The sequence below is a fragment of the Clarias gariepinus genome, chromosome 10 (genome assembly GCF_024256425.1).
Source record: "Clarias gariepinus isolate MV-2021 ecotype Netherlands chromosome 10, CGAR_prim_01v2, whole genome shotgun sequence".
NCBI lineage: Eukaryota > Metazoa > Chordata > Actinopteri > Siluriformes > Clariidae > Clarias > Clarias gariepinus.
Genome location: NC_071109.1, coordinates 18,164,973 through 18,176,412, shown reverse-complemented (window position 1 = coordinate 18,176,412; position 11,440 = coordinate 18,164,973). Strand labels below are relative to the sequence as shown.

General features: G+C 40.8%; 1 protein-coding gene across 1 annotated transcript; it reads right to left on the bottom strand.

Annotated features, from left to right (window-relative positions):
- Positions 1–1,847: 1,847 nt before the first annotated feature.
- LOC128531421 (tripartite motif-containing protein 16-like) lies at positions 1,848–5,130 on the bottom strand. Its single transcript, XM_053505245.1, has 6 exons — positions 4,536–5,130; positions 4,051–4,146; positions 3,698–3,931; positions 3,034–3,193; positions 2,616–2,675; positions 1,848–2,495 (listed from the first exon to the last, which is right to left on the bottom strand). The coding sequence occupies exons 1-6, from the start codon at positions 5,112–5,114 to the stop codon at positions 1,966–1,968; spliced, it is 1,659 nt and encodes a 552-aa protein (XP_053361220.1). The 5' UTR covers positions 5,115–5,130; the 3' UTR covers positions 1,848–1,965.
- Positions 5,131–11,440: the final 6,310 nt, after the last annotated feature.

Here is an 11,440-nt window from a genome sequence, read left to right as displayed (position 1 = left end):
TTGTTGCTTGTATTATTATTATTATTATATACAAACTGAACTCCATGTTAACTTAGACATCTTCTATTATATTGAACCCCCAGCTGCCTAACACACAGTATGTCTACAAAACAATTCCAGCTGTCTGATACCACCCAAATAAGAATGGATTCCCTGTTGAGTCTGGTTCCTCTCAAGGTTTCTTTTTACTGCCATCTCAGGGAGCTTTTCCTTGCCACTGTCACCATCGCCCTTATCTTGCTCATCAGGAACAATCTAATCATTATAATTTATATACATTTTTCTCAAATCTCATATTCATATCTCACATTTTCATAATTTTCTTTTAGTTTTGTAAAGCTGCTTCGAGCCAATAAACATTGTTAGAGGTGCTACATAAACTGAATTGAATCATATTTAACATCAAAACCACTAGAAGGCGCCGGCCCTTTGATGATGTCAGATTTAATTTTAAATAATCTAGACTTTCAGGCCTCCGAGTGGCGCAGTGGTAAAGTGCTCGCCCGATCATCCAGAGATCATTGGTTCGGTTTCCGGCCGGGTGATGCTGTAAACCTCTCACAGCTGGAGGTCTAGAAGGAGCTGATTGGCCGAGCTCTCTTAGAGGGGTGGGATGAGAGGTACTTAGTCACACATTAATCACTCTACACTCAATCGCTCCACAGCTAATCATGGACGTCTGTGAGCTCGCGCAGGCGGAAGGAGAGGATGTGGGATCCCTCTAGTGAGGGTGAGGAATTGAACACGACTAAATTAGAGAGAAAATCAGGAAAAATTATAATAAATCAGGCTTTCAGTCAATATTCTCAAGTTTTATTCAGTGCTAGCTGAAGTACCTGTCTTTAATGGGAAAAAAGTTTGTAGAAAGACTTAAAAGGTTAAAGCTAAAGATCAGCATTAATTTAATCAATGATATTATTTTAGGTTGAAGCCCGTGAACATGTCTGCCTGCAACAAAGATGGGCCTCTTAATTTTTTAAACAGTCATTTCATAAAAGTTTGTTTGCTGTGACATTATATGGTATTGGTTTCCACTGGGTTGGTGGCTAAATATTAGTACAATCAATGGGAAAGACAAGACATAGAAAAGTTTAGGTTTTACGTTTTGTCTTAAAATTACTCCAGCAGTTATTTCAGCTATTAACTAATCCTAGCAAAAATATTAATTTTAGCTCTTCAATCTATTAGTGCAGGTGTTTGTTTACATTAAGCAAGTAGCTTATTAGTGTCTTACAAATGCTAACATTGTACACAATTTATCTAGTTTACAGAAATATTTTAAATCTACTGTCATTTCATCTTATTACAATCAATGTTTAAGCCTTGTTTTCGCTAAGTTGTACTTCTTTCGTCATCTGCCAAATACACAAGAAAGTAGATCAAATAAAGATTAAGTTGAATAAAAATATTTATTTAAGCTTTTCAATCTATTGGTGCGGGTGTTTCTTGCACACAACTATTCATTACATTGCTTTTACTAAAGATTGTGACTTCACGAGTTAAACTTCAGACCGATATCCACGTACTGCAAAAGTTTCATTAAATTCTAACCAGTCAGATTTTGTCACAGCATCATACATACATATACATACATGCATAAATACATACATACTGACATACATACTGACATACATACAGAAATTTTTTGAAACAGGTTCCAGATTCTCAATGATATCAAGAGGAAGTTCTGGTTAAACTTATGACAAAAATCCTTTAATTCATATATAGATATTAAAAATTCATTCAATACATTCAGATTTTTCATTTTATATGTTTTCACTTTCATTTAATACATTCAGTTTTCATTCAATATGCTCATATTTTTAATTTACACACACAGACATTGTGTATAAACTTTTTGTTCAGAAACAAAATAATTAGTTGCTTTAGAAAGGAAAAAAGATAACAGTATCAACAAAAACGTCATATTTCTTTCTTTCTTTCTCTCTTTACTCACCTGCTTATTTATTCAACACATAATCTCACAATTGATCCTCTATAAGGTAAACCAAACCCAGCATACAAAGGCTGAGTAAACGTGGAGTGGACTCTGTGAAGGAGCTTCATCGTGTCAGAGACGCTGTAGAAGGACAAAGTTCCTGCGCTGTGATCCACATACACTCCTATTCTATAGGCTGATGAAATTCTGAGATTATTCCTTTTATTCTTGTGATAAAAGGAGAGAGAAGTAGAAGAACACTGCAGTTTCCAGGACTGATCATTGCATCCAAACTCACACATATTACCCCATCCTTTCCTGCTGATGTCCATATATGAGACTGATATTTCCACCCACTCTTTACTGCACCATTCCACCTCCCAGTAACAGCGTCCACACACACTCTCCTTACTCAACACTTGTTTACAGTAGTCAAATCTCTCTGGATGATGAGAGTACTGCTGCTTTCTTCCACTGTGCATCACCACTTTATTCTTCTCAAACAGAATGATTTTATTATTTACTGTGTTGGGATCCAGCGTCAGATCACAGAAATCTAAACATATGAAAAATGTTAGATATTAATTACAGAATACAATTATGCGGAGAGTGAGAGTGTGGCTGTGTGTGTGTGTGTGTGTGTGTGTGTGTGCATGTGCGTGTGTGTTATACGTACAGTGCAGAAAATCTTCTCTGCTCTTTGGCTCTGTGGGTAACAACATTTGAACTGCTGCAGCTATGGAGAGACAGAAATAAAATAGAGACAGAAAAAAAATCAGGTGCTGTAAAAGATAAAAAAAACAAAAATGTTTAAAGTCATACAATTTGTGCCAATTAATGTTTTATTTTAGAAAACATTCCCTGGATTCCCCTACGTTTTCCCCTCTGAAGAATGATAAAATAATAAACTTTATTAATAAGCATGAGCAGAGAGCTGCTTTGATATATAATAACCAAAAACAAAACAGAAGCTTTTACTTAATGTTTACACAATTATATAAAATCAGCTTTCTGTGTTTTGGAGAAATTTAATGCCTTGCTTTAACCATGCTGCAGAGAAAGTAAAGATTTCAGAGCTGGACAATTTTTCTCACCATTTTCAGAGATTTTCATGAATTCCTCCTTGCAGATTTTCTCGAATCTCCTTTTCAGATCAGAGAGAGATTTCCTCACACCAACAAATGAAAATTGTTGATTGACATTGATACTGGGTGAGTCCTCATGTCCAGAAGAGACACAGAGAGACTCTAGTCTCTTTAGAGAGAAAGAAAAACATCATGGAGAAGGAGAAACGAAAAAAAAGAAAAGTGTGTGTGTGTGTGTGTGTGTGTGTGTGTGTTAGTAATGGGTGGACAATACCAAGAAGCTATAAAGCTTAATTTTGACATTAGCTTTATAGCTATAGTTAATATATCAAAACATATTTTGAATGCCACATTTATAATACTGTACACTTCAATCATAAGTGGAATAATGTAAACATTTACTGCTTCACAAGTGTAAATGACAATGATTATTTTTACGAAAACAAGGATGATTGTTCTGGATATATTCCAGTGATACGTGATGTAAATTGTTCAGGGAAGGGAAGCAGGACTTCGGCTTTAGTAAGTGGCTGCTTTAATTTATGCGAACCACCAGATATCGCTGTGCACCCTGACATAAATACTTAAAAGCTTTAAATCTTTTTTTTAACAAATTTAAAGAAAGTCTCAATGCTTTACAATGCTTTATTTGGCGATCACTAGTGATAGTTACCTGGAGGAAATGGATGTGATCGCGCGAGTGTGAAAGCTGCCGCAGCTCAGTGAGTTTCCCCTGGAGATCAGCAGTCTCCCCCTCCAGTTCCTTTATGAGTTGTTCACCTCGCCTCAGTTTAGCCTTCTCCTGAGCTCTGATCAGCTCCATCACCTCCAAGCGCTTTTTGTCGATGGAGCTGATCAGCTCAGTACAGATCTTATCACTATTATCCACTGCTGAATGTGCACTCAGCTGTTAGGACACGCGCACACACACCCACACACACACACACACACACACACATCATTCCCTCTTTAGGTTATCCATGTTGTGTGTTTCTAGGAGCAGCTCTGCCTTTGTTCATTTCTCACCTTAACAGTTTTCATAGCCTGATTCAGCTCCTGCACCTTCTTCTGCATCTCCGCGATTCTCTGTTGGGATTTTATCTGCTTCTCTCCGAACTCAACCTGAGAACAAATTAAATATATTTCACTCTTTATACAGTATGAGGTTTCAGTTATGAATTACATGCAAAATATCTTTTTACCGAAGTCATGTTAAACAATTTGCTCACTGATTGGTAATCCAACTGCTTTCTGAAGATATACATTTATATTACAAAATAAAGCAATTTTAGGTGGTACATCTTAAAGCAAAGATGCATATCTGGACAAACTGTCTGAGGTGTCTGTTTTTTGTCTGAAGATTTTCATTCTAATCAATCATGATCCAGAAGAAGAAGGAAAATAATTAAAAGACTAAAATAAGTCACAGATCCTTGTCTTGCAAGCCTTTAACCATGAAAAATAGAAATTGCATGCAATAACTCTAAATAAATTAGACTTGCATTTCTTACCAGTTTTTCAGTTTTGTATGCTTCAACTGAGACAGTGTTGTGGCTTTTGTGCTCCTCCATCATACACATGCAACAGATGAAGCATTGGTCAGTATGACAGTAGAGCTCCAGCACTTTACCATGCTCAGAGCAGATCATCTCTTCTAGATTTGCAGTGGCTTCAATTAACATGTGCTTTTTCAACCCAGAAACTTCATAGTGAGGTTTCAGATGAGTTTCACAAAAGGAGGCCAGACACATCAGACAGGACTTGACGGCTTTGAGTTTCATCCCTGTGCAGAAACCACACTCCACATCTCCCGGTCCAGCGACACAGTGAGCAAAAGAGACATCAATCTCCTCCAGTTTCTTTACCACTTCAGCCATTATGATGTTTTTATGTAGAACAGGCCTTGGGGTTGAAGAATCTCGGCACAGAGGACAGCTGTACACTCTATTTTTATCCTCTTGATCCCAGCATTGATTAATACACACTTCACAGAAACTATGACCACATCGGATAGTCACTGGATTTTTTAGGAGATCACGACACACTGGACAGAAGAACTCGCAGTGATTAATTGAAATCACCTCTGCCATTTTCTTGCATGAGATGCTGCGTTCTGCGTGTACTGTAGAGCTTGTGTCCAACAGAAAGGGCGGTTCCAATAAAAAGCGTCGCTTTAAGTGCTGTGTCGTTTACCTCTGACACTATGACATCACCAATTACATCACAAATGGCGTGACCAAACAGCGTACTGTGAGGCATTAGGATCGTGAGACTCACTATCGTCCAATAAATTTCATTATCAGTAGGAGTGAGTGCAGTCTATGGCACTCATTTATGGAACTCCAAAGTGTTCAAAATTAAATAAATAAATAGGACATGATGAAATAAATAACTCTATGAATAAATAAGACACATACATGTAATTCATAATGCGACTTTTCAGCAGAATGAGTCATTCTGTCAATCAGCGCCAGTGGGTTGGACCTGCGCACCTATTGGCTGATCCTTAAATATCGGTGGGCCGCTGGTCAATGTGACCGGCCCAGTCAGTAGGTAAATTTATTTTAAAAAAACTCTAACATTTCATATTTTTTTTACGCAGATAGATGAGTGCGTTAATCGTACGGGCGCCGCCGATAAAGAGCGTGTGTTTTGTAACACCACTATGTTGTACTGTACATCACATCATGTATGTAGAGTATGTTGCCCTTTATGAGTGCGCGTGTCCGCTGAGGAGGAGTGCGCGTGAGGAGGTGTGTGTGCGCGTGAGGAGGAGAGACAGAGCAGGAGCTCAGCTGTGCTTCCCCTTCCCCGAAACGCTCTATTGTTTTACCCTTTTCTTTACTTTTACTGTACGATTTGTAACCGCGGTGAAGTTGGTTTGACGTTGGACGTTGGATATTCGAGCTCCGGCATCCAGATTACCAAATTGTAGCGGAGATTCGCTAACAGAGTCCGGCCAAAGCAGCTCGCCTACTGCGCGAGTTAGGGACCGTCTGCAAATTACTGTCCGACTGAAATACGGATATTATTAATATTATACACATATTTTAAATAAATAAATGATCTATTGCCTCAAAATCCATTCTCAAATGTGTGTACACTTGTTCTGGAGAGGGCACAACCATTTTTTGTCAATATTATCACTTTGCATTTTTATTCATAATTAATATGTAATAATTATGCATTTTACTTTAATACCTTCCAGGTCATGTGACATATTGCCTCTAAATCCATTCTAAAATTCACCTGTCCTGCAGAGGGCACAACGTTTTTTTTGTCAATATTTTCACTTTAAATTTTTATTAATAATTAATATTCAATAATTCTGCATTTTACTTCAATACCGTTCAGGTCATAAGACCTATTGTCTCAAAATCTATTCTAAAAGGTGTGTCCACCTGTCCTGCAGAGGGCACAACCTTTTTTTGTTAATATTATATTATATTTTATAGTATATTTTTTTATACCTGAAGTCATCTAGGCACAAGCGCCATCTAGCGGTCCTGATGTGTCAAAACTGATCAAATACACGTGCAATTGTTATAGCAGGCTTACTTTGTCACTTATCTAGAGCTTTCTTTTAAAGAAGTCGAGTGGCTTATTAACGTGACTGGGTGTTGTCTTTAAGTGTCTTCCTACATTGTCTCATGCTGTCTGCTGCCAGCGGTTTAAGACACAAAACACACACGGGTCTCTCCTCTGCCCCCACCATGAATCCAAGCGCAACACAGGCTTCATGATGTTCATGATGGTCCTGATGTGTATTGAATGGGAAACTGGGGCGCCTGCACAACCAAAGTAAATGACCAAAAGACCATAAAAAAAATAAACATATCCATGATTGTCACAGTATCCATGACTATAAAGCATAAACTGTTTTATAATAATTTACATTTGTATTCTCTTATATTTCATATGCTAAAAAATGAAAAAATACTTGTTGCTTTTATTATTATTAGGATTATTGTTGTTGTTGTTGTTGTTGTTATCCAGCACACATTCATATTTTGAAGTGTAGAAGGATCAGCTCACAGGAAGTCCTCATACCAAATTATTATATTGTGGCGTGGGCGGGGTTTTGGATTGGCTACCATCATGCTTTGTGGGAGGGATTGTTTTGTGTTCACCCTGTTGGGAAAAGGTGTTTGGGTTAGTGGTTTCGGCCAGGGGTGTGTGTGTTTATGAAAGTGATTAAATGTGCTATTATTGTGATTACGTGCTGTTGGATAATAAAATACTCCCAGCCATTTGCATTGGGCAGCAAGGAAGCTCACCCGTCTCTCCAAGTCCCTTTGTAGCGGCGAAAAACGCTACATTTGGTGTCAGAAGTGGGATAGAGAGAAGCGGGGAGTTTTCTAAAGATACGGGCCTGTCGCACAGTGCGAATACAAGTAGGTGCAATCATTCTTTCTCATCCATTCTTTGTGGCAGACATCGAGGATGATTGTATCTTGGGGTTAGACATTTTGCAAAGGTGGGGGGCGGTACTGAATCTCGCGGACGGGACTCTACGCGGTAACTTCGGGTTAGCTAGGTTGCTAGTGCCCAAAGCGCAGCCAGACGTGTTAGTAGCACGCACCAGGGGGGCGGAACTTCCGGTGGACGCGCCAGGTAAACATCCGGTAGCCGACCGAGCGAGGATAATGGCCGAGCTGATAGAGCGTAGCAGTGTGGGGCTAAGTCCGACACAGGCCGACGCCGTGAAGTCCCTTTTGCACGAGTTCGCGGATATTTTCGCGGTAGACGAGCACGAGTGCACTCATACCAATTTAGTGCAGCACACAATCGATACGGGTAACGCAGCTCCTGTGCGGCTACATCCGAGACGCCTCTAATTAGCTAAACGGGCTATCGCCGAGCAGAAGCTGCGTGAGATGGCCGACTCGGGCGTCATAGAGCCAGCGTCTGGACCGTGGTCTTCGCCGGTTGTGCTGGTGCGTAAGAAGGACGAATCATGGCGGTTTTGTGTGGACTACTGGCGGTTAAACGAGGTAACGCGCAAAGATTCTTATCCGTTACCGCGAATAGATGATGCGCTTGAACAGGTTGCGGGCTCGGTTTGGTTTAGCTCGCTGGATTTGCGTAGCGGGTATTGGCAGGTAGAACTCGCCCCGGAAGCACGTCCTAAAACGGCGTTCTCGATCGGGCAAGGGCTATGGCAATTTCGGCGCATGCCATTTGGCCTATGTAACGCTCCAGCTACGTTCGAACGCTTGATGGAGAAAGTATTGGCAGATATTCCTCGTAACCAGTGTGTTGTTTACTTAGACGATTTGCTGGTGCACGGCAAGGAATTTGAGGTCGCGCTAGCTAACCTACGGCAGGTATTTTTAGCCATCCGGCAGGCGAACTTGCGGCTCAATCCCAAAAAGTGTCAGCTGTTGCGGCAAGAGACTGTATTTTTGGGACACGTGATTAGCGCCCAAGGGATTGCCACCGATCCGGCCAAAATTGCTGCGGTACAGAATTGGCCTGCACCGTTAAATGTGTCGCAGCTACGCACCTTTCTCGGGTTAGCCTCGTACTATCGCCGGTTCGTAAAAGATTTCGCCACGATCGCCAGCCCGCTGCACGGGCTCACGAGAAAGAACCAGCCGTTTCGCTGGGACTGGGTGCACGCGCGAGCGTTCACCCAGTTACGGGAAGCTCTGGTCACGTCGCCCGTTCTCGGATATCCTGACGCGTCTCGTACGTTTATCCTCGACACGGACGCAAGCGATGTAGGGCCGTCCTGTCTCAGGTTTCCGAGGGCAAAGAGCGTGCTATCGCCTACTTCAGCCGCGCCTTGTCTGGACCGGAGAGGAACTACTGCGTCACACGGCGCGAGCTGCTAGCGGTCGTCGCGGCTCTTAAACATTTTAGGCCGTATTTATATGGGCAGTCTTTCTTGCTGCGGACCGATCACGCTTTGTTGGTGTGGCTGCTTAGCTTTAAGGAGCTTGAAGGGCAGTTAGCGCGCTGGCTCGAGCGGTTGCAAGATTACGATTTTATCGTTCACCACCGAGCGGGGAAATTGCATGCTAACGCCGATGCTTTATCCCGCCGGCCGTGCAGCAACGAGCGTTGTCGGTACTGCGAGAGGGTGGAAGCGCGCGCGGGTGATTGCAACGTCGAGCACTCTCCGAACCCCGTGAGTCAGGACAGTCTTCCTGCGCAGTCCTCCGGAGCCCCCGTCGGTAACCAACCGTCCGAGCCTAAACCATCGCCTATAGTCGTTGCGCCTGTGCCACAGCTGGACTGTGAACAGCTGATCGCCAAGCAGGAGAAGGACCCGGCGCTGCAGCAGGTACTAGGTTGGGTTAAAGCGGGCCGGAGACCGGAGTATACCGCGGTCGCCCACCTGGGCCTAGAGGTGAAAGCGCTCCATTCGCAGTTCGACAGACTATCGTTGCGGGGGGGCCTACTCTATCGCCACTGGGAGCGGCCGTACGGCGCTGGCGAGTATTTTCAGTTGCTGGTGCCGCGGACTTTGCGGGCACGTGTGTTAGGGATGGTCCATGGGCTAAAGGTGTTTGGGTTAGTGGTTTCGGCCAGGGGTGTGTGTGTTTATGAAAGTGATTAAATGTTCTATTATTGTGATTACGTGCTGTTGGATAATAAAATACTCCCAGCCATTTGCATTGGGCAGCAAGGAAGCTCACCCGTCTCTCCAAGTCCCTTTGTAGCGGCGAAAAATGCTACAATATTATATTTATATTATATATTATATACAATTTTAAAGTAAGACTATTTAAAACCATGGAGTTTGTCAATATTAAATACAATAAATATTTATGTAAATATTTATAATACAGCCTTGATACTCATAGATATTGTGAAGTGTGTTTATTTCAATACTTATTTATTTAAAACTAGATGTTCTTTTTTTCTTTTTTTGTAGAAAGCTTGGTTGTATATGGGCTCTCAGGAGCTTGCTTTCTAAAAGCAGCTCAAATGTAGCATCAAGTATTTAAAAGCCCCCAACATTTACATTCGGTGAGATTAACCATGGTCTTAAGAAGTGCAGCTGCTTTAACAACATCAATACATTGCGCAGTGTGTTAAATATATTTTCATTCGTCAGGATCCCTGCCATTAAATTACAAACCCTACAGGCCTCACTGAGCATGTTAAATGTTAAAGCCAATGACAGCACAATTAGATGGAACAAGTACAGTTTGGTTTTTCGGAAGGGTTGTCAGGAGAAAACTCTTCTGTTTAAGAAAAAAAAAGGAGATGAGACCAATGGATTGGCACCCTGTCCAGAGTGTATCCTGTCCCGTGCCCTTAGTCTCCCGAATGAATAAATATGTTATAAGACATGTTCTGCTACTCTGGTCAAATTATTGGCGTGCATCAAGCAAATAAAACAACGACGGTGATACTCGCTAAAACTACTACAATTAGGTTAAGAGTAGAAAAACACATTATAAAAACTTGGAAGTATAGTGGTAAACCATCATCCTTGAGGAAGAAATATAGTCCGAAAAACATCCTGAATGAGCTTGTTCGGAAAGTATTAATTAATACTTAGTGAAATTATTACTTAGCCAACTAAAAAACAACAGTAGAAACTCAGCTTTTTTTTTATTTATAGGGAAACTTATTAAGCACACAATGTTTTGCCTTAACATAATCAATCAGTGAGGTTATTTTGTATATATATATATATATATATATATATATATATAAAAAGGCTTTTATTTGCTAGGGAGCAGAAAGAGTGTACTTCAGATTTACCCTGTTCCAGTGTGATAGGTGCATCAGGTTATGAAGATAGGCCAAGGATGTGATGCACCAGTCGTGCCTAGTATCTACTGTACAAGCCTTTTTGGGGGCAGTGTTATGATCTGGGGTTGCTTTTCTTGGTCAGGTACATTAACATTATGTGCCCAATAATATATTTTTTTTCTTCATTAATAGATCTGTTGGCAGGTGGATATATTCCAGGATGACAATGCCAGGATTCATCAGTATCAATTGTAAAAGATTGGACAGCCGGAAACATCATTTTCATACACTGATTGGCCCCACAGAGTCCAGTGGTTTGACACCTGAAATACAGCTGTTACTCAAATTAGCCGTGTCCCTAAGAAATAAACATTGTCATCTAATATAAACATTATGGATCAAAAATGTTGGCAAAATCTACTTTCAGGTTACCTTAGTTAGATTATAAGTGATTATTTTCACTACTTGTTAACATGGAGAGAAATAAGAGCACTTTCTGATCCTCTTGACATTTTGTCCTTTATTTACACTGTATATTATATAAACCATTTGGTTGATAAAACGATGGAATTAATTCCAAACAGACAACACATGGCTATTCTACGATGGAGATAGGAATGTAGGAAATACAGGTGGATGGTTTACATAGATAGTGGGATAAAGTAAACACTGTATTTATCACTTAGATTTAAATCAGTTATTT

What these genes read in the sequence shown, in the direction of transcription:
- LOC128531421 (XM_053505245.1), bottom strand. Translation starts at nt 5,114, where the DNA reads ATGGCAGAGGTGATTTCAATTAATCACTGCGAGTTCTTCTGTCCAGTG. An exon ending in CATACAAAACTGAAAAACTG is followed by an intron (nt 4,147 to 4,535) that starts GTAAGAAATGCA and finishes ATTTGTTCTCAG; the next exon opens with GTTGAGTTCGGAGAGAAGCA. An exon ending in CATGAAAATCTCTGAAAATG is followed by an intron (nt 2,676 to 3,033) that starts GTGAGAAAAATT and finishes GTCTCTCCATAG; the next exon opens with CTGCAGCAGTTCAAATGTTG.